Genomic DNA, 22,911 nt, shown 5'->3' with positions numbered 1-22,911 from the left:
ATTAGCACCAATTAAACCAATTTAAGCCAATAATCAGCCAGTAATTCTAATTAACAGCCAATTATTAAATTGCACATGCAACTGACCTTATTCTATAAATTGAGTGTACAAATTTGCATGCTAGGCATATATGTGGGCACATGAGTTTATAGAATTTGGTGGTGAGAGACTCCTGTTCTCACAGTGTCTTGGAGTTTGGGTACCATGCAGTTCAAATTCACTAACAGCTGCATAATATAGGTATAAAACTGAATATGTGTTATGAAACCAGTATTAACAGTACATTTCTGAGGGTGGAGTGGAGGTTGTGGGGGTTATAAGAGCAAATATTGAGGAAAGACAGTCAGGAAGTGATGATAGATAATAGGACCCTCTGCAGGCTCCAGGGCCTTACAATGAAAAACACTGTCTTACAGTCTTCTACAGTTTCAGAAATAGAACTGCCTTTTATTTCCAGAGAAATATCTTTTAAATCCAGTTTAATTATGTACCGCCCGATATTTAAATCAAAAAGGCTGCTAAAACGGCACTTAAGCGGCTATCTGATAATATTCAGCACTGGATAGCTGGTTATCTGACGTTGAATATCGCTGGATAGTAGCTTAAAGATAGCCGGTTATATCACGTGATATAACCAGCTATCCCCCGATTTTCAAAACCTGACCGAAAAAGTTTGGCGGCCATATTTGGCCACCACAATAAGCAAAATAGCATTGGCTGGTCTCACTTTAAGTGGTCAGTGCTGAATATCAGCGTTGCTGGTTAAAATCGGACCGGCCAAAGTTAAACCGGATATTCAGTCCGGTCACCAGAAACAGACTGGCATTGAATATCTGGGTATAGCGCCAACTGCGGGAGAGAGCCCAGCTATCTCCCACGGTGGGGTCATAATCTTTAGTAGAAAGATGAGACAGGAAATGCAGAGTTACTCTTTCTGCTACGCAGTTGGTATCATTGCTTGCATATGTTAATTTTACTTTGATTTATACCCCACACTCATCCAAGTCGAGGACTCAGTTCTGTGTGGCTTACATAAGTTAAGTAGATATACAATTACAAGTCAAGGGTCCATGGTTAGGGAGTGAGCAGAAATATAGTGGGAGCAGGTGTGGGGGGGGGGGGGGGGGGAAGAAGGGTAAGTGCACATATCATGTCCATATGTGTTCTTATTTTAACTGACACATATTATTACAATTTCATACACCAAGAAAAATAAGTCCATTTATATTCAAGAATCATTAGCCAGGGTCATTCTCTCATTTAGGATATGATGTCTTGCCTGGTTCAGTGTATCATGCTTAGGACGGTATTTTGGTAGTTAAGAAAATGATTGACAGCATACAAGACTACAGTAATTAGGTTAAAAAAATCTAAAGCAAAGAATATTAAAAAAAAAAAAAAAAAGAAAAAAGATTAGCTATCATTGTTATTTTTTGTTTTCCTTCTGGAGACCTCAGAATGGTTTGTCATCCCTTCTGCTTTTGTTCTGTTCCCCCCCCCCCCCCCCCCCCCCCGCTGTCCTATTAATTTTGGATTTCTACCCCTTCTTCCCGTTTTATTGTCTGGTCTCGTAATTGTTTATATATTATATATCCTTGCGAAATTACCTCAACCTGCATTACCCAAATTGCAAAGGACTCAAAACTTATTTTGGATCCAACTTCTCCTACCTGGGCAGCCAACTCTGGAATACCCTCCCCAGACCTATCCACTCAATCTGTGACTATCTACCCTTCCGGAAAGCACTAAAGACCCATCTATTTAAACAAGCTTATCCAAATGACCCAGACTAATCTTATGAACCCATCTACCCAACACATACCCAGAAGACAACGACATTGCTCCAGACTAAATCTCCCACATTCCTCCCTACCACATCACCTATCTTTATCTACTTATCTCTTTTTTATTCTATTATCTCCCACCTTCCTCCCTTCCACATTACCTATCTTTACCTACTTATCTCTTTTATTACTGTTATATTATATTGTTATATTGTTCTTCCCACTACTATGTAAGCCGCATTGAGCCTGCTTTGAGTGGGAAAGCGCAGGATACAAATGTAATAAATAATAATAATTAGTGGTTTGTTCTATGTTATTTGTCTTTTTTTTAACAGAATTACTTTTAATCAAAAATACAGACCCCAAGTGCACTGGTCGGTCAAGGCAGAGTTGAAAAACAATCTTTAAAATTCACTTCCACTACAGTCATGGAACCAGTTGAGCACTGATCCCGACAGCCCGATATCACTCAGCTTTACTAATAAAAGGTCATAGTCTACTGCATCAAAGGCTGCCGAGATATTGAACTGTAATAATATGGTTTGCTTGCCCAATGATAGGTGAGATCTTACATAAGAGGTCAGAACTAACATTAAAGTTTCCGTACTATGGGCTGCTGTGAAACTAAAATTGAATAGGGAGCAGGCATGAATAGTCATCCAGGTATTTCAAGAATTGTTTGCTGACAAAGGATTCAATTAGCTTGGTGAAGATTGGTATTCTCGCCACAGGTCGGTAACTGGCAGGTATTGCTGGGTCTAGACCAGCTGCCTTTGGGATAGGGGACAGAGCTATTTGGCCCACCTCTGCAGGTAAGATACCCTTATCCAACAGACTGTTAATTATTTTAGTTATCCAGCAGATCATGGAGGGAAGGGTTGAGGAGAATAGGTACGAGGGGCATGTATCCAATGTGCATTGGGACCGTGCTAGCTTTTGTGTGTGTGTGTGTTAGTATTTTTATTGACTTTCAATACAAATGCAATCAAGAAGCAACAACAATGCAACAGTGAACAATTGTACAAAGTTGGTGAAAAGTCAGAAAGGTGTCTTTTTAGATTGTAAACCACCCTGAAGTCTCTAAGGGTGGGGTAGTAAATAATAATAAATCTTGGAAACTTGGCATTTTAAGCTTTTAAAGTTATATGGCCTTCAAACGAATTAAAATGAATATCTTCCCATTTGTTTTATTTATAAATACTATATTTACATAACAGCCTGTGTAATATAGGTTAGCATGCATGTTAAGGCAGTTCTATATGCACCAAAAATAATAAGTCACCAAAAAGGCCTTTACATTCATATTAAGACCACCCCCTCAACACTTTACTTGATTAAAAACATTAGTTACACCACTGAAAAATTATAGGGTTTTACAATCAATGTTCCCTCTAAGCTGAGCAGGAGCTCTCCAATGCACTGCTGCCAGTGTGTGTGTGGGTGGGGGGGGGGGGGGGGGGCTTCAATATTGTGTTTTCAATCCCAAGAGACAGGCAGGTTCCCTGGAGTCCTGCAGAGCTTGCCTGTCCCTCACTATTGAAACTGTGATAGTGAAACAGCACCACCCACTGGCAGGACTGTAAGTGGAGGACTCTCAGTCAGCTTAGAGGGAAAGTGTGCAGTCCTGTGAAACTGGGCTTCTTTTAGGGGATCTTTTACTAAGGTGCACTAGCATTTTTAGCACATGCTAATGATTAGGACACACTAAACGATAGAGACACCCATATGAATATATAGGCATCTCTAGCGTGTAGCGTGTCCTAAGTATTGGCACGCACTGAAAATGCTAATGCACCTTAAAAGACCCTCTTAGTTTGGTTAATAAATTTGATTATGCCTTATCAACTGTGAGGCCATGCCTGTGGAACTCCTAAGCTGGTTACAAGGGGCTATCATGGTTTTTGCAAGAAGGCAAAAGCATATTTATTTAGTTTAACCTTCCCTAATTGATATTACATAACATACATACATAGTAGATGACGCAGATAAAGACCTGTATGGCTCATCCAGTCTGCCCAACAGGATAAACTCATTACATAAGGTATGACATGATACTTCATATGTATAGCTGATCTTGATTTGTCCTTTCTATTTTCAGGGCATAGACCATAGAAGTCTGCCCGGAACTGTCCTTATTCTAAAATTTCTGACGTTGTCGTTGAAGCCCCTGAAAAGCTCCACTCATTCCCATCCAAATCTATTCAGCCACGATCAGGGCACAGACCATAGAAGTCGTAACTTTTTTTCTGATTTTTTTTAATTTGCTTTATGTTGTCTGTTTAATGATAGCTGATGAATGTTTTATGCATGTTTTATTGTGAGCCATTTTGCTCATTGTATTTTTAGATTAGCAGGATATAAATTGTATGTATACATACATAAATAAATAAATAAATAATGCATATGTGTTCAAATTGGCACAAAACAAAATTTAAAGGGGGATGCAACTGAAGCTTTATTCAATTCATGAAAAAAGTGTGATCTTCTGATCTCCTGTTATTAACAGTAGGACTGATAAACCCATAAACTTAACAATTATCTTAGAGCAGATGATAACTTTTCAGTAGACCCACTCCTGTACATTCCCTTAGATCTATGAGGTTAATTTTCAAAAGCATTTCTGTATATAAAATTGTGCTTCATATGCAGAAAGAGACTTTCATAAAATGGCATTGCCAATATGCATATAAAGTTACGTGCATACAGCCTGCATCTGAGGAAGTGTGTTACACATAAAGTTATATGCATTCAACCTGTATATGTGAAACTTATACAGCCTATATAAGTGGAAATTTGTTGCACATAAAGTTACATGTGTACATCATAATTGTAATTCTGACCATGCTCTGACCTAACTCCTAAGCGTGCCTACTGTATGAAGGTGCGCTGGCTTGCACTGTAAATACTTTACACATGGCTAATTTTATAAAAGCTCATTTATGCACTCAAAACAGCATTCTAGACACACAAATGGTTTATAAATTATCCTCTCAATGTATTTAGAAAGGCAGTGCACAAATACCGGGAACAATGAAAACATCAGTATTTATATCCACGTTGAGTCATGCCTAAGTATTTATTTATTTATTACATTTGTACCCCACACTTTCCCACACACAGCAGGTTCAATGCGGCTTACATAGTAAAAAAAAAAAAAGCATTACAAAAGTCCTGTAAGAAAAAGAATATGAACTGTAATAAACATAATAAGAGTAAGGTTTTAAGAATATATGAATTGGATATGGGGAGGTAAGCAAGGATAGGATAGGTAAGAGGAAAGGAGATTGGGAGGGGTATGGTATAGAAAGATGGAAAAGAAAAGATTGGAGGATGAGTATAAGGAGATTAGGAGATAAGGTCAAAGGTATAATCGGTCAACTCAGTGTCAACTCATTTTTTGTTCAGTATGGGTGTGCGCATTCAAACAATCTTCACTTAGTTTTTGTTTTAAATGAAGTGTTTGCAGTTTTCATATGGTTTTTTGATGTTTCCTCTTATATTCCTGTTTTTTGCATACATTCCAGCTTATAATCGAAAGTGATCGCCGGCCATCTTCCGACACAAATCTGGAAATTGCCGGCGATTTCTTAAAAGCGGCGAAATCAGTATTATCAAAAGCGGCATTTTTGACAGCATCGCCGCTTTCCCGTCGCTTCGCCGGCGAATGTTCAAGGGGGCGTGTCGGTAGATTAGCGAAGGCGGGACATGGGCGGGCATGGGCATGGCTACCAGATGGTCGGCTTTCGCCGATAATGGAAAAAAATAGCGGCGTTAAGCAGTATTTCACCGGCTTTACTTGGTCCTTTTATTTTCATGACCAAGCCTCAAAAAGGTGCCCCAACTGACCAGATGACCACTGGAGGGAATGGGGTATGACCTCCCCATACTCCCCCAGTGGTCACCAATCCCCTTCCTAACTAAAAAAATAAAACTAAAAACCTTTTTTGCCAGCCTGTATGCCAGCCTCAAAAGCCATACCCACCTCCATGACAGCAGAATGTGTTGTATCCTCTGACAGCCTTTCCCTGGTTGCGATGTGGCTCTCGGGTGAGTGTGACACCTTTTCTGTTAGGTGCCCTGCAGAGTCACTTTAGCAATGCATTCTGGTGGGTGTAGGGTACTGGGCTCTACTCCCATGGTGCTTTCCCCCCCCTGCTAACTGGGTCAGAGTGTGCCCTGTTTTGTTTTCTGTTGTAGTCCATGCGGTAGTGGCCATTTTTGTAAGCCAGTTTTAGTTCCCTTTCCTGTGTTACCCACGTTAGAGAACGTAGTTCTTACCTTGAATGGTGCTGAAAGAGGGCATTGTGCACCATTGTGCCAGCTCTGACCTACTGCTAATCTTAGTACCAGGGGACTCTGATCTGCAGTTAACTGTGAGTAAACGTGGTTATTTCAAGAAAGGACTTTTTCAGAGAGATTAGTTTCCAGGTGTGAACTGGTGTGCCAAAGTTATACAGCAGCAATACGTCCTAGAGGTTGTATGCAGGTCCCTGGAGCAATTTTAGTGGGTGCAGTACATTTGTGGGTAGTGGGTTTGGGGGGGGGGGGGGTTGGGGGGCTCAGCTCCCAAAGTAAGGGAGCTATGCACATGGGAGATTTTCTAAAGTCCACCGCAGTGACCCCTAGGGTGGCTGGTTGGTGTCCTGGCATGTCAGGGGCCAGTGCACTAAAAATGCTGGCTCCTCCCATGGCCAAATGCCTTGAGATGGCCGACATAACTTTCCATTATCGCTGAAAAACAAACCTGGCCATCTCAAACCCGGCGAACTCCACGGCATTTGGCCGGGCTAAACCGTATTATCGAAAGAAAAGATGGCCGGCCATCTTTTTCGATAATACGGTTCTGGCCAGCTGTAGCGCTGCCGCCAACATAGATCGCTGGCGACGTTCGATTATGCCCCTCATTATGGACTAAATTCTATATATTGCACCAAAAACATTGGTGCCAAAAAACCCCGCTTAAGCGCTATTCTATAAGTGGGGTCTACAGTTAGGCACAGTTTATAGGATAGCGCTTCAGTCCTAGGGGTTGCGCATAAATTTAAGCATGCTCATTTGCACCGAAGAAAATGTGGTATAAATGCCCCCTCATTCTATAATTGTGTATGCAACCAAAAACCACACCCACAATCCACCCTGAACCTCCCATGACTCTCCAATTTCCGTGCCCCCTTTATCAGGACATGTGCAAAATTTAGGCATGGATCACATGCCTAAATTTACACGCATTCATCGTAATTGATTCCAATTAGCACCAATAATTGCTTCTTAAGCTAATTATTGGCACTAATTGCTCATTATTCAATTAAATTGTGCATGCAAATTTGGTAGCGGCGGGGGACATTTTCCCATGTGCCAGGGCCCTTTTTCCTGCAGTGGGTAAAAAGCCCCTAAAAATGGCCATGCAGTAAGATTACTCTTATTGTGTTGTGATGCGGCAGGTAGCACTTACTGCCACCCATTGAGGTGGTGGTAAGCCTGCGGTAATCCAGCGGTAACCAGGCAGCGCAGGTAACATACTGGGAGAAACAGTACATGTTTTATGATTCATCAACACCTTGAGAAATTTCTATAGAAATATAAGGGTCCTTTTAATAAGGTGCGCTGAAAAATGGCCTGCGCTAATATAAGCACATGTTTTGGACATGTGCAGATCCATTTTTCAGCACACCTGTAAAAAATGCCTTTTTTAGATTTGGGCTGAAAATGGACATGTGGCAAAATGAAAATTGGCACTCATCCATTTTGGGTCTGAGACCTTACTGCCACCCATTGACTTAGTGGTAAGATCTCACACGTTAACTGGACTGTAATGGTCAATGCGCATAGAATGCCTTACCGCCCGGTTAGCACCGCGCCCCAGAAAAAAATATTTTCCTGTGCACATAGTGGACGTACATAAAAAATGAGATTACCGCCCATGCCACATGGTAGCTGGGCGGTAATTCCAAATTGATGTGTGTTGGGCACGCCTAGGTGCCTACATGGCTTAGTAAAAGGGCCCCATAGAGGGGCATAATCAAACGGCGCCTGCCAAATAGATGGCCGACCATCTTTGGGGCCGGCTCCGCAAGGGGGCAGAGCCAACCGTATTTTCAAAATACGGTTGTTGCCGGCTAAATCGATCGCCAGGTTTAGAGGAGATGGCCGGCTTCGTTTTTGAGCCATAATGGAAACGGGCCCGGCCATCTCAAACCCGGCGAAATGGGAGGAGCCAGCATTTGTAGTGCACTGGCCCCCCTTACATGCCAGGACACCAACCGGGCACCCTAGGAGGCACTTCTAGAAATTAAAAAAAATAAGTAAAAATAGCTCCCAGGTGCATAGCTCCCTTAACTTGGGTACTGAGCCCCCCAAATCCCCTCCCAAACTCCACTCCCCACAATTCTACACCATTACCATAGCCCTAAGGGTTGAAGGGGGGCACCTACATGTGGGTACAGTGGGCTTTGGGGGGTCTTGGAGGGCTCAACATTAACCACCACAAGTGGAACAGGTAGAGGGGATGGGCCTGGGTCCTCCTGCCTGAAGTGCACTGTACCCACTAAATACTGCTCCAGGGACCTGCATACTGCTGTCAGGGAACTGAGTATGACATTTCAGGCTGGCAAAAAACTTTTTTTAAAATTTTCTTGTGTGGGAGGGGGTTGGTGACCACTGGGGGAGTAAGGAGAGGTCATCCCCATTTCCCTCTGGTGGTCATTTGGTCAATTGGGGCACTTTTTTGTGATTTGGATCTAAATATAAATGGACCAAGTGCAGCCGGTGAAATGCTCGTCTGAGCCGGCCATCTTTTTTCCATTATGGGGTGAAGCTGGCTATCTCCTAACCATACCCCCGTCCCGCCTTCTGTACCCTCCCTTGAAGGTTGGCCAGCTCCGCGACGAAAAGCAGTTGGGGCCGGCTAAAATCGGCTTTCGATTATACCGATTTGGCCGGGATCAGGAGATTGCCGGCCAGCTCCCGATTTGTGTCGGAAGATGGCCGGCGATCTCTTTCAAAAATAAGCTCAATAGTATTTAAACTCTTAGCATGGTTGGTTTATATATGAGTTTCATAATTTTTGTGCCCTTATTTTGCATCAAAGTTCTATATCTTGCTTGTTTCTTTTAATATTTGTTATGTAGACTTACAGTCTCCTGTGATGTGGACTATATTGATCATTTTTTTCTTCTTTTCTTTTTTCTCTTTGATGTTAAAATGGTGAAAACTCGCTTTGGATTTCTTGTTAATATATTAGGGAAATGTAAAAAAAAAAAAAAAAAAGAAAATCCAACGCAAAATGCAATTTTGGTGCATTGATTGGCTCCCTTTGGATGTGCAATCTTGCAAAACTTATGTGTAAGGGGCACCCTTGTATGTGTAAATAGCAAAATCACCACTTACACCTGTTTCCTGCACAGAGCAAAGGTGATGATGCTCTTTTTCTTTTTCCTTTAGTAAAATGGCTTCTTCTGATGTATTTTGCACCAAACACACTTCTTTTTTTTCAATGGCACAATATGTATTTAACAAAAGACGCCGCATTCAGGGGTTGTGGTAATAAGTGGTCTGCACTAGTTTTAGGCATGAAATTGGCGTGCGCTGGGCCACTTTTTACCGCAGCAGGAAAAGGGCCTTTTTTAAAATGGGGCAGTAAATGGCCATGAGCTAATATTAAAATTAGCATGCAGCCAGTGGCTTAGGAAGGGTGGGGCGGTCCGCCCCGGGTGCACGCTGCTGGAGGGTGCAGAGAGCAGCCGCACTTCTCTCGGCTCCGCTGGTTCCCTGCTCCCTCTGCCCCGAAACAGGTTACTTCCTGTTCTGGGGCAGAGGGAACAGGGAGCCAGTGAAACCGACAGGCGCGCAGCTGCTCTCTGAAGAATGCACCCGGGGGGGGGGGCTTGATATGCCGGGGAGGGGATGTCATTGCGCTGGGGGGGTGTCGTGCTGCACCCTGGGGGGATGGACACCGCTGTACCCGGGGGGGGGGGGTGCGCAGCGGTGATCCGCCCCGGGTGGCAGCCGACCTACGATCGCCACTGCACGCAACTATTTACTGCTTGAGCTCTTTCCACCTACTTAGTAGACAGTAATGGCTCATGCACTAACTCCATGGTAAACAGGCAGCGCACAGCAATGTGGCCATACTGTCATTACCGCCGGAAATGCCCCTGCGGTAGAAAATAGAAAATTATTTTCTACTGTGGGAAACTGTGCGCGCCAGCTTCAGAACTACCGCCTGGCTCCTGCACTACCCCAATGATAGGTTTGATTTGGTGCACACGGTCCGTGTGGTAGCCCCTGCCGCGCCTCTTTAAAAGGGCCCATCAATGAGCCACTTCCTCCATACTCCAGGATTCATCTCTAAGCATTTGATTACTGGACAGTCAGCCTGGCAGGTTCAGTTGCACTCATTTCCACAATCAGTCAAAGGTCCTTTTTGTGACCTGACCACAAGAATAGAAGCCTTTCTGCAATTCATACAACTGCTACAGATAATGGAATAAAAGATTTTCCTAAATGCCTGCCAATGTAACAGGATCATAATAAGCAGTATGGAAACTCAAGCTTGCTGTGTATTTAGTCCCACATGAGACCCAGATGAGCTTACTGGAAGAAATTCATAGTTAATAACCCCCTTCCACATGAAGATATTTGTCAGTCCAAATGTATCAATTTGTTTTTGAATCCCTTACTTCTTCATGTGATGTGAACTTGGAGACAGCTGCAGTGTCCTAGCCAGATAGTCACTATTTTCTCAGAGGGTCTTTTACTAAGGCACGCTCACGTTTTTGTCGTGTGCTAAAATTGTGGGCACGTAAACATTAGAGATGCCAATGCATTCCTATGGACGTCTCTAAAGTTTAGCCCACCCAGAATTTTAGCGTTCGCTAAAAACGTGTGCGTGCCTTAGTAAAAGACCTTCTCAGTTTGCTAAATTTGCTAAACAGACTACCACCAACACCATTGGATAATTTATTATGCAATTTGCAATATTTAGCAATGTATTAACATAGTACAACATTATATGTAGGTTAATTGTGGTTATTTTTTGAGGGGGGGGGAATAGTGTTCTCAATAGTGCACCCTGTTGCTCAAATAGGGCCAGATTTTATATATGGTGCCAGAAAACATTGGCACTGAAAAAAAAACGTGCTTAGCGGTATTCTATAAATGTCGCCTAAAGTTAGGCACAGTTTATAGAATACATATAGCTGTCGCCCCAAGACTAAAATTTAGGCACAGCCATTTACACCAACTAAAACCTGGTATAAATTCCCAAGTCTTATTTAGGCGCGGATTGGGCATATTCTGCAACTGCGTATAATTTTCAGGAATGCCCATGCCCCTCCCATGACTACAACCCCTTTTGTGATCCACACATTAGAATTTGCATGGAGTACTTTACAAAATACACTTAGAAAGTTGTGTGTATAAATTCTAACTACTACCAATTAGTGCTGATAATTGCTTGTTATTGGCCAATTATCGGCACTGATTAGCTTGTTAAACAATTAATTTGCACGTGCAAATCGGCTATGCATGCAGATTTGTGCACACAACTTTATTCGATGTTTATAGAATCAGGGGGATATGACTTTTTTTCCTGCCTTTTCAGGTTAAAAATTACCTTTCTCATATTGATTCAAATGAAGGCACACCTCTAATATTTTCAACAAGTTCAAGTTCTTATCAGTGCATCTGATTAATAATGAGTAGTTTTAGATGATTTTTCAGTAGGCCTTCTTTGTTAGTCTTTATTTGTTTTGAATTGTTTTTAATTTATGAATGTTTTAATTGTAAGTTGCTTAGGGCTTCTTTTACAGAGCTGCAGTAGTGATTACTGCTTGCCGAATACGCTGAAGCTCATAAGAATTGAATGGACTTTGTTGCATTTGACACACCGCTAATTGCTGGTGCGGCTTTGTAAAAGGAGCCCTTAGTTTTTAGGCGGGGGGGGGGGGGGGTATAAGTTTTAAAATAAATAGGGGTCCTTTTACTAAGCTGCATTAGGTGTTAACATACACCTAATACAGCAAAAAATGGACTACCGTGGGTCACGCTACAGTGTCATGCAGTAGTTGTTGAAATTTTTTATTTGCATTTTTGAGGGGTGTGTCAGGGGTGGAGAGTGGGCATTCCTGCACTAACCAGTCATCGCATCTACATCACCGTGTGCTAACAGGTTAGCGCATGGATAACACAGGAGCCCTTACCATCTACAAAATAGGTAGAAATAAGTGCTGCCGTGGAAATTTTTAAAAATGGTTGTGCATTAATAGCAACAGAGTAACATGGCCCTGTTTACTAAGGTGTGCTAGCGTTTTTAGCGCACGCTAACCATGTAGATGCCCGTAGGGAATGCTGGGTATCTACATAGGTAGTGCATACTAATGATTAGGGCGTGCTAAAAATGCTAACATGTCTGTAGCACAGCTTAGTAAACAGGGCCCTTAGTAACATAATAGATGATAGCAGATAAAGACCTGTATGATCCATCCAGTCTGCCCAACAAGATAAACTCCTAGCATAAGGTATGATGTGATGCTACATATGTAAATCCAAGAAGACAGGAGGAGCCTCCATGGAAAGTCAAAGCAAAACAGCAAAAGTACTTGATCATTATTTGTGCTTGCCATTTTCAGGGCACATACCGTAGAAGTGTTCCTGACATTGCCCTTGTTCTCCAACATTAGTGCACAGCCATTAATGGAGAAAAATGGCATACTTATGGCTGCAGTTAAAATTGACTTAGTGCACAGAAAATACCTGCGTAAGAGCGTGCCAAAATTAGCTTTACTGCAGCTTAGTAAGGGGACCCTTTTGTTACCAGGCTTAGGGGGTCTTTTACTAAAGATTAACTCGAGCTATCTGCAGGAGAGCTTGTAGGAATAAAATGGGCCCTGCTGCAGACAACTCAAGCTAATCTTTAGTAAAAGACCCTCTTAGTCTCTGACAATTTGTGTTTTCTTTCCCTGACCTGTACTCTTGAAACTGTTTTCAGCACTTTCAAATTTTCATATCAAACTGTCTTATTAATGCTACCCAAAGAGCTATTTGATTTAACTATTTTCTTCTGCCCTGTAGCATTAAAAAAAGGACGATTTTGGATTACTCCAGACCCGTACCACAAGGATGACAATATCCAGATTGGTCGTGAGGTAAAGATCTCCTGTCAGGTGGAAGCTATTCCTTCAGAGGAGCTCACATTTAGCTGGTTCAAAAATGGACGCCCATTACGAAGTTCTGAAAGAATGGTCATCACCCAGACTGATCTGGACGTTTCTCCTGGCACCACAAACCTCGACATCATAGACTTGAAATTTACGGACTTTGGTACCTACACATGTGTTGCTTCTCTTAAAGGAGGAGGCATATCTGACATCAGTATTGATGTTAACATATCGAGCAGCACAGGTAAGGATATTAGCTCCAACCCAAAATTGACTAATCGTATTTTATCAGAAGGTACCATGCATTTTAAGGAACTAAGGGGCCCTTTCACAAAGCTGCGGTAGGACTACCACATGAGTAGCCTGCGCCAAATTGGCCCTACCGGGGGGGGGGGGGGGGTAGCACAGGAGCTCGGCGATAGTTCCGAAGTTGACATGCACAGGTTCCCAAGGTAGAAAATAATTTTCTATTGTCTACTGCAGGGACGTTCCCAACGGTAATCGCAGCATGACCACATGCTGCCCAATTACCACAGGGTTCGTGTGCGAGTCCTTACTGCCTTCTAAATAGGTGGCGGTAAGGGCTCAGGCAGCAAGTAGCCACATTAGCGTACAGCCATTTACTGCCCTATTTTAAAAAAGGACTTTTTCCCACCAAGGTAAAAAGTGGCCCAGCACATGCCAATTTCACGCTCCATAACTATCGCAGGTTACTTTTTTTTTCTGTGGCCTAGTAAAAGGGCCTCTAAAATAGTGACAGCAATTTTCAAAAGCTATTCACCTGCATGAATAATAATTTACCAAGGTGAAAGGACTTTTTTATAATAGTTCATCCTCCACATGACTAAAAAAGATATTTTCCAAACTGTGCACTTTATTTTCCATTGAAAAAATGCCCACAGAGAAAGCAGGTACAGATCTCTACGGATATTCTTTCTCATACCAACTTTCAAAGGGGAAGGAAGCCACTTTAAGAACTGGTGCAAAGCCCCAAGGTATTTAACAACTTTGTGGCATAGACAAAAATTGTCTCATACGCCTCTAAATTGCATTAAGTGAAAACAAAGTGATAATAAGTCTAATTTGGTGAAGTTTTCTTTAAATTAAAATTTCAGTTAAAATACTTTTATGCACTATTATAGAAACTTAGTGATTCAGATTGTGTTATTTCTATTATAAAACATGTCTAAGGGGTCCTTTTACCAAGCGACGGCAAAACTTGGCCTGTGGTGGCGTCAGCGCATGGGATTTCTTTTTTTTTTTTCCCCAAGATATTTTATTGCTTTTAATATAATGCAAATGGTATATAACAATAACAAAAATGGTCAAATATGTAAATACATATTGGTGAATGTGTGCCAGAGAGTGATACAATTATAATTGGGATTGCAAAATAGATATTCAATATCATCTTTGTAGTCTCAACAGCATTGGAAGCCAGATAGGAAGCAATTGGAGACCATAAAATATTTGTTTTGATTATTGAACCGGTCAGACTGGCAGAGGCCAATTCAAGTTTGTGGTACATTAAGACAGATTGCCACCAAAAGTGTTCATTAAAGCGCATGGGATTTCTGCTCACCGAGGTCACCGTTTACTGCAGCTGGTAAAAGGGGTGTTTTTCAAAAGAGGCAATAAACGGTTGTCTGCTACTTAGAAAATTGGCTATTTACTGCCAGAGCCCTTACCGCCTCGGTGAGAGCTCCGGCGGTAACTCAGTGGTAATCACATGCTGCCTGAATACTGCCTGGCACACCTATTCGCTGTCCACTGACGCTAGAAAATAAAATCTATTTTCTAGCACCGGAAACGGCGTATGGCAGACCTGGAACTGTTGCTACTTGGGCGAGCCCGGCGATAGGGCCGATTCACAGTGCACTACACCGGCAGTAGCCCTACCACCAGTTGGTAAAAGGGCCCCTAAGTCTAATTTGACGATTTAAACGTGGTTTATTTAATGTGGCTATTGTCCCTCAGTGTGATGCTTTTGTTTCTCTATGCTTTTATAATTTGGAAAATCTTGCCATAAACACACTAGAGATGAGCCCTTTGACACTGGGCTTATGCAGTTGGCCAAGCTGTATCATTAGCTTTGTTATTTGCTTACTTATGTTCTGCTAAATGTACAATCCGATTGGTGAGTGGACTTGAATTTAGAAAATAGTACATTATCCAAAAATAAAGGCACAGCTAACCAAATTAAGGGCTCCTTTTACCAAGCTGCGGAAAAAGGGCCCTGCACAGGCATTGAGGGGGCATTTTCCCGCATGCCAGGGCCCGTCTTACCGCAGAGGTTAAAAAGCCCCCAGGCAAACATGGCCATGCGGCGGGGAACCCTTACTGCCACCCATTGAGGTGGCGATAAGGGCACCCACCCTTGGTAACCCGGCGGTAACCGGGCAGCATGCAGCAATGCCTGGTTACTGCCGGGTTACAACCGCATAAGCCGTTTCTAGGAGGTCCCCCCACCCCCGGAAATATCGCGCGCTCGGGGCAGAACTACTGGCGGCAGCCAGCGGTAGTCCCGATTTAGCGTTCGGTAAGCCCGAGTTGGGCTTACCGATACTTTGTAAAAGACCCCCTAAGTGCCCAGTTTAGTTTAAAACAGAGGTCTCAACCCAGTTCTCGGGACACACCTAGCCAGTCAGGTTTTCAGGATACCCAGTAAAAAATATGTATGAGAGAGATTTGCATGGAATGGAGGAAGGGCGACGGCGTGTACATTTGTCACATGCATATTCATTGTGGGCATCCTGAAAACCTGACTGGCTACGTGTGTCCTGAGGACTGGGTTGAGAGTCTCTTGCCTAATGCATTAATATTTTGTTTTGTTCAATTGGAACATTAATTCCTTTTCTTCACATTTTTTGTATTGAGATTCCTTATTCTTTACTGAAATTTATGTAGTGGATATATATTAGGACTCTCACACTTTTTCCAAAACACAACGGTGTATATACTAATAATGAACTCATCCGTGTCATGTGAATACAATCTTCAAGCACTTCTCAGTGCTGTAAATCAGTGGTTTCCCAGTCAATCAGATTTTCAGGATATCCACAATGATTGTGCATAACATAAATTTGTTCACAACAGAGGCAGTGAATACACATTTCTCACATGCATATTCACTGTGCATATCCTGAAATACCAACTGGTTGAGCATGACCCGAGGACTAGATTTAAAGCCACAGCCTTAGAAAGATACACGAACACACTGTACTTTTTGATGAAAAAGTAACATTTTTATAATGTAACACACGATATTTAAAAGGATTGCAAAGAATGTGCAGTGGAGGCTTTTGTAGCAGGTGCTGAGAATATTATTGGTGGAACCGCAGTGGCATCTGCACTAGCCAGAGAACTCTCTCTGTGGCTCTAGGGAAAGAAAAGACACAGCCTAAAGTAGAAGGATCCCTTCCCTATTGCTCCAACAAAGGAAAAAGCCAGGGTAGGTTACAGGACCCTCTCCCCTCAGCACTGAAGGCCCAGTGTACAAAGCTTACCATGTTGGCAATGTCCGATTTACACTGGTTCCAGCCAGCTTAGCGTTCACATTATTCAGCAAGTAATGCACAAAGTTGTTCTGTGCCAATTTTACTGTTCACGGTAGCAGAACGATAATCCTTTGTAAATGTGTTACAATGAGCTGATTAGAATTAAAATGAGCATTCTGAGCAATGCACAGCCATCTCCGAGCGATGCAGAGAAAGGAGTGCCTACCTTTAGTGTGCAAAACGTTTTGGAAGATCTGGAGCTGTTGTAGCATGATGACAACTTCTCTATGGCAGGGGCGTAGCTACGGGTGGGCCTGGCTGGGCCCAGGCCCACCCAATTTTAGCCCAGGCCCGCCCAGCGTCAGCGCCAGCCCCAGCTCCCATTGCCAGCCACTGCTGCTTTTCCTGTTGAGCAGCAGGGCCAGCGCTACAAAAAGAAGAAGCGCTAACGCTAAGGACGAAAAATGTTAAAAAAAAAAAAAGCGCGGCACCGGCAGGCACTGTCTAGGCAGCCTTGAGGCATTGGCTGCTGGCTCGCAGGCTCCTCCTGTCTCCTACATCACTGCCCCTGGAGCGACGCAGGGGCAGTAACGTAAGAGACGGGAGGAGCCTGCAGAGCTAGCAGCCAATGCCTCAAGGCTGCCTAGACAGTGCCTGCCGGTGCCGCGCTTTTTTTTTTTTTAAACATTTTTCGTCCTTAGCATTAGCGCTTCTTCTTTTTGTAGCGCCGGCCCTGCTGCTCAACAGGAAAAGCAGCAGTGGCCGGCAATGGGAGCTGGGGCTGGCGCTGGCATGCAGGGCGGGCCTCGAGGAAAAGAGAAAAAAAGGGAAAACATGGAAGGATGGCAGAGAATGAGGGAAAACATGGAAGGATGGCAGAGAATGAGGGAAAACATGGAAGGTTGGGGAGAAAGAGGGAAAACAGATGGAAGGATGGGGAGGAAAGAGGGAAAACAGATGGAAGGATGGCAGAGAAAGGGAAAACAGATGGAAGGATGGCAGAGAATGAGGGAAAACATGGAAGGATGGGGAGAAAGAGGGAAAACATGGAAGGATGGGGAGAAAGAGGGAAAACAGATGGAAGGATGGGGAGAAAAGAGGGAAAACAGATGGAAGGATGGCAGAGAAAGAGGGAAAACAGATGGCAGGATGGGGAGAGAAAGAGGGAAAACGGATGGATGGGGAGAGAGACTGGATGGAAGGATGGGGAGAGAAAAAGGGGAGATGGATGAAAGGATGCAGAGAGAAAGGGGAGAGACTGGAAGGATGTGGAGAGAGAAGGGACACTGAACAGAAAAGGGTAGAGAGATACAGAGACACTGGTTAGAAAGAGGGAGAGAGAGACATTAGATGGAAGGATCAGGAGAGAGGGTAGATGGATGGAAGGATGGGGAGAGAAAGAGGGAAGACGCTGGATGGAAGGGTAAGGAGAAAGAGGTGACACTGGACGGAAGGATGCAGAAAGAAAGAGGGGAGACTACTGGAAGGATGGGGAGAGAGAGGGGAGACTGGAAGGATGGGGAGAGAAAGAGGAGAGCTGCTGGATGGAAAAGGGGAGTAGTGAAAAACTGGAGAATAAGAGGAAGGGGCATGGGGAGAACAAGGGTGAGAAAAAGATGAAAAGCCATAAGTAGATGAAGGAAATTAAAGAATGAATAGTAAGAATGAATTAAATCAGGACAGAGAGAGAGAGAGGCAGAAAAATATTGAAGAAAGCAAAGAAAAAGGAGAGAAAAATGACAAATGGCCAGGAAAACCTGGCAGAAGAGTTAAGCGAAAACGAAGGAAAGCAGAATCTAGAGACTGGGAGCGACACAATGAGAAAAAGTAAATGGCCATACAAGAAAGGTAAAGAAAATAATTTATTTTTAATTTAGGATAAAGTAATATGGTACCTGTGTTAATGAAGTTTCAGAGACCAATACTTCCTTCCTTAGGTCAGGCGAGGATACCGTAACAGCATTATACTGACCTGAGGCAGGAGGTTTTGGCCTCTGAAAGCTCACTGAAAAGGGTGTTAGGCTATTAAATAAATTTTCTGAAATCTGATGCACTGAAAAGCAGCACTTTACCCTGTGTGACAAATGCATCTGAGTGTGACTAAATTTTGCTGGGGGAGGGGGGTAGAGAGAAAAGTTTGTGCCCACCCACTTTGGGTTCAGGCCCATCCAAACTTGGCAGTCTGGCTATGCCACTGCTCTATGGAGCGGTCTTCTGTCTTATTTTAATAGTATTTGCACGTGTGTGTTAAATAAGCCATGTGCTTGTGTCCCACACATAACAGCACTGTGAAAAAGATGTCATAGAACAAAAAATAAAAAGGCTGAAGCACATTGTGGAGGCATGTCCACGGCACACGCATTGTAGCTTTTTTTCATGGGCATATGCATATAGCCAGTGGCGTACTAAGGGGAGGGGGCGCCGCGCGTCTGTCGGCAACACTCGTTCCCTGCTCCCTCTGCCCCGGAACAGGTTACTTCCTGTTCGGGGGCAGAGGGAGCAGGGAACGAGTGAAGCTGACAGGCGCGCGGCACCCCCCCAGCAGGTAAAAATGCACCCGGGGGGGTGTCCGTTTGCCTGGGGTGGGGGGGTCATGCTGCACCCGGGGGGTGTCCTTTCGCCGGGGGGAGGTGTCACGCTGCACCCGGGGGGGGGGGCGCATCGGCGATCCGCCCCGGGTGTCAGCCACCCTAGGAACGCCACTGCATATAGCATCAATGCTTAGCAAGTGACTGTTCTATGCAAGCGTTAGACGCTTTCCCTACTGAGCTAATTGCTGAAATTGCACGCAGCTCATTTGAATGCAGTTTTCTTTGAGCATTGTTCACTATTTTGAAATCAGCAACCTCAACCGCAGATTTAAACGCAAGCGCTTTTTAATGGTGACTTTTGAACATTGGTCCCTGAGGAAAAGAAGACCAGAAATGTGCTGATGAAATTCCCATTCCACAGTTATACATCAGATTGAATGAGATGAATAAACAGCACATTTAGTGGCAAGAATATGCGTGAAAAGCTGTAGGTTGAGTGGGATTTTCAGTATGGAAATAGGTTGGGAAATTGAACAGATAAAATGGGACTGGATGTTTTTATCTGATAACAATTTTTCTATTTCTATCCACTGAAATATTTGACCATATGGAGAGGATAAGTCAGCCAAAAATTATGTGCGCATGTAGAACTTTATATGCTAACACTACTAATAACCTTGTTTGTTAACAAATGACTGGTATTTGTCAAATGTCTAAGGGGTCTTTTACTGAAGTGTGCTAACATTTTGTACTTAGCACACCTTAACTGCAAAAATTAAAACACACTAAATGCAAAGGCTATATGGTAATTTATGGGAGCAGCCCAGCATCACATAAACAAGTACCACATTGAAAACTGCACTAGAGTGCATAAACCTGATTGCAATTAGCGTGGATGCTCTTAGTGCCCCTTTTACCAAGCAGCGGCAAAAGGGGGCTTGCGCTCGCATTGGCATGTGTTTTTGACACTCACTGAGGCCCCCTTTTACCACAGCTGGTAAAAGATAGGTCTTTTTTTTTTTTTTTTTTTTTGCAAAATGGCCATGTGGCGGTAAAGGCTCCAGCGCTAACCCAGCAGTAACTGGGCAGCATGTGGCATAGCCCCATTACCACCGGATACACGCCAGCGTTACAAAAGTAAAAAAAATATTTTTGTAATGCCGGATATGACGGCATATTGGTGATGGGAAGTACTGCCGAGTTACTGCGGGAGCTGCAAGGTGACAGCCCATCTTAAGTACAGTGTATTACCTGTAATATGCGGTCCATGCCTATTCTCTGCCCATGACCTACCTGGCTCCCACCTCTTAACCTGACATGCAGTTATCCCCCCAATTCTATAAAAGTTGCCAACAATGTGTCCAATTTGCATGTGCAATTTAATTGAATAATGAGCTAATTAGTGAAAATAATTGGCTTTTTAAGAAGCAATTGTCGGTGATAATTAGATTTAATTGGCATTTATGTATATAAATTTAGGCATGGGTTCTGTGCCTAAAATTTACACATGATCTGAAAAAACGGGTACAGAAATGGGCATAATGGCAGCATTCCTAAAATTAATGTGCATTGTTATAGATAACGGGGATACGCGCCTAATGTATTCAAGTACATTTGCACCACATTTCAGTTGGTGCAAAAGGCCTTCCATAAAGTTAGGCGCGAATCCGGGGCATAAGCACTATTCTATATACCACGTCTAACTTTAAGCACAGCTTATAGAATAGCGCTTTTTTGGGTGCCGATTTTTTTGGTGTCATATATAGAATCCAGCCCTTATTGCGCAAATCATTGTGCTAAACTGCTATGGTGCATTGTGTAGAAGTGGTTAACATGATCTAATTCACACATTAACTACTTAGTGCACTTTACTAAAAGACTCCCCACCCACCGAAAAAAAAAGGTTCCTGAAGGCCATACATTTCTCTTTGACCTTATGAATTATTAAAAACATCAGAGGAAACATATTTCCGGTGAGATATTGCTTTTTGACAGAATAGTCTAAACACTGTGATGCAGTTAAGAATCAGGACAAGCATAGGCACTTCATACAAGAGGCTTCTGAAGGCTAAGCCTCCCCAGCACCAGTTGTGACCATCCATTCTCTCCCACTGCCATTGCTGCTTGGCCACTGCCTTCCAAGGTCAACATCAGTGGTAAGAAAAATATGAAGATGCACAGGATAATTTCCTGAGCACACTGCTGCTAGCTGTGCTGGTCTTGCCCCCTCTGATGTAAACTTCCTGCATTAGATGGAGCATGACTAGAAGAGCTAGTGGCAGGCGTGTGCAAGAAAATTCTCCCACGTCTTCATATTGTTCTTAGCTTTGATACTGCTTCTGGCCTGCTGCCACCCAGGAAAGATTGCAAGGGTGAGGGAAAGATATGGAAGGCTGTAAGTAGATGCAGTGAAAAAAAAAGGGAGATTGAAGACTGGATAGTAAGAATGAATGAAATCTGAATGGACAAAGAGGCAGAAAAATAGAAGAAAGCCGATGAAAAGATCAGTGTCAGAGATTGATGTAGTGTAAGAAGTGAAAAAGACAGGAGGAGAGAGAAGAAGAATAAAATGAACACAACATCCTGGAAAGAGAGCTAAGAGAAGATAGAGAAGCAGTAACTAAAGACTGGGACCAGCATTATTAGAAAAACTGAATGGCCAGACAACAAAGGTAGAACAATGAATTTTATTTTTAATTTAGGGTGAAGTAGTGTGGTACTGATATAAGCCTACCTTAAAGGTTAATAAATTAACATTAAAAATGGAAAATAAGGTGATAAGTTAGGCTTATTTTTAAAGCACCTAGATTTACAAAGTTTTTCATTTGGATGTTTTTCTAACAAAAGTGTCCAAATTGGTATTTTCAAAACCAATATTTAGACGTTTATGAAGTTCATCAGAAGTGCATTCAAATCACAAGGGGGCATGTTAGGGACCTGTTAAGGGTGGGATCTGGGCATTCCTAACACTTGGACATTTTTCTGCCATAATGGAACAAAACAAAACATCTAGGACTAAAGGTTGGACAAATAAGCCACAAAAAAGTGCCATAGATGACCACTGGAGAGAATCAGGGATGACCTCCCCCTTACTCCCCCAGTGATCAGTAACCCCCTCCCACAAATGTGATTAAAAACATTACTTAACAGCCTCTATGCCAGCCTCAGATGTCATACTCAGGTCCATTAGAGGAGCATGCAGGTCCCTAGAGTAGTCTAATGGTGCAGTGTATTGCAGACAGGTGGACCAAGGCCTATATCTCCCCCTACCTGCCCCACTTGTGGTGGAAACTGTAAACCCTCCAAAACTCATCAGAAACTCATTGTACCCACTTATAGGTGCACCCTTTACCCATAAGGGCTATTGTAGTGGTGTACAGTTGAGGGTAGTGGGATCAGCAGACAAGATAATGGAGCAATGGTGAGATGTATACCTGGGAGCAATTCTTTGAAGTCCTCTTCAGTGTCCCCGAGGTTACCCATTGCTTTCTTGGGATGTCTGTGTAGCCAGTCTACTAAGAATGTTGGCTCCTCCTGCATCCCAATAGCTTGATTTTGTGTGTTTTTCACTTGGACATTTTTTTTTTTCAAAAATGGACCAAAAAGATAAACGCACAGAGCACAAAAACATGTAGCAAATAGCCATTTTCTAAAAAAAAAAAAAAGAAAGAGACATGTTTCTGTTTTGAAAATGGCTATATTCCCCACTTGAATTTTGGACATTTTTCGCAAACCGACCAGAGTTTGTAAGTCTAAGTGCCAGGATCTCCTTTCTCAGGTCTATATAGTCTATCTAGCCAGAAAATGTATTAAATTTGTCCAATAAAAAGGTATCACCTTATTTTCCATTTTCTGTTTAGTTTTTATTTAATTTTTGATTTAGGGGCCCCTTTACTAAGCGGTGATAGGGCTACCTCTTGGGTAGCATTCCCTGAATCAGCAC

General features: G+C 43.0%; 1 protein-coding gene across 1 annotated transcript in view; it reads left to right on the top strand.

The window, feature by feature from the left end:
- MDGA2 (MAM domain containing glycosylphosphatidylinositol anchor 2) overlaps nucleotides 1-22,911 on the top strand; it is a 1,114,501-nt gene that overhangs the window by 687,086 nt on the left and 404,504 nt on the right. The window contains exon 7 of the mRNA XM_030214886.1: nucleotides 12,855-13,184. Within this exon, the coding sequence (XP_030070746.1) occupies nucleotides 12,855-13,184 (330 nt within the window). The remainder of the gene's footprint in view (nucleotides 1-12,854; nucleotides 13,185-22,911) is intronic.

The sequence above is a fragment of the Microcaecilia unicolor genome, chromosome 9 (assembly GCF_901765095.1).
Source record: "Microcaecilia unicolor chromosome 9, aMicUni1.1, whole genome shotgun sequence".
Lineage (NCBI taxonomy): Eukaryota > Metazoa > Chordata > Amphibia > Gymnophiona > Siphonopidae > Microcaecilia > Microcaecilia unicolor.
The sequence above is the reverse complement of the archived record's forward strand: the minus strand, read 5'-3'. Positions and strand labels throughout refer to the sequence as shown.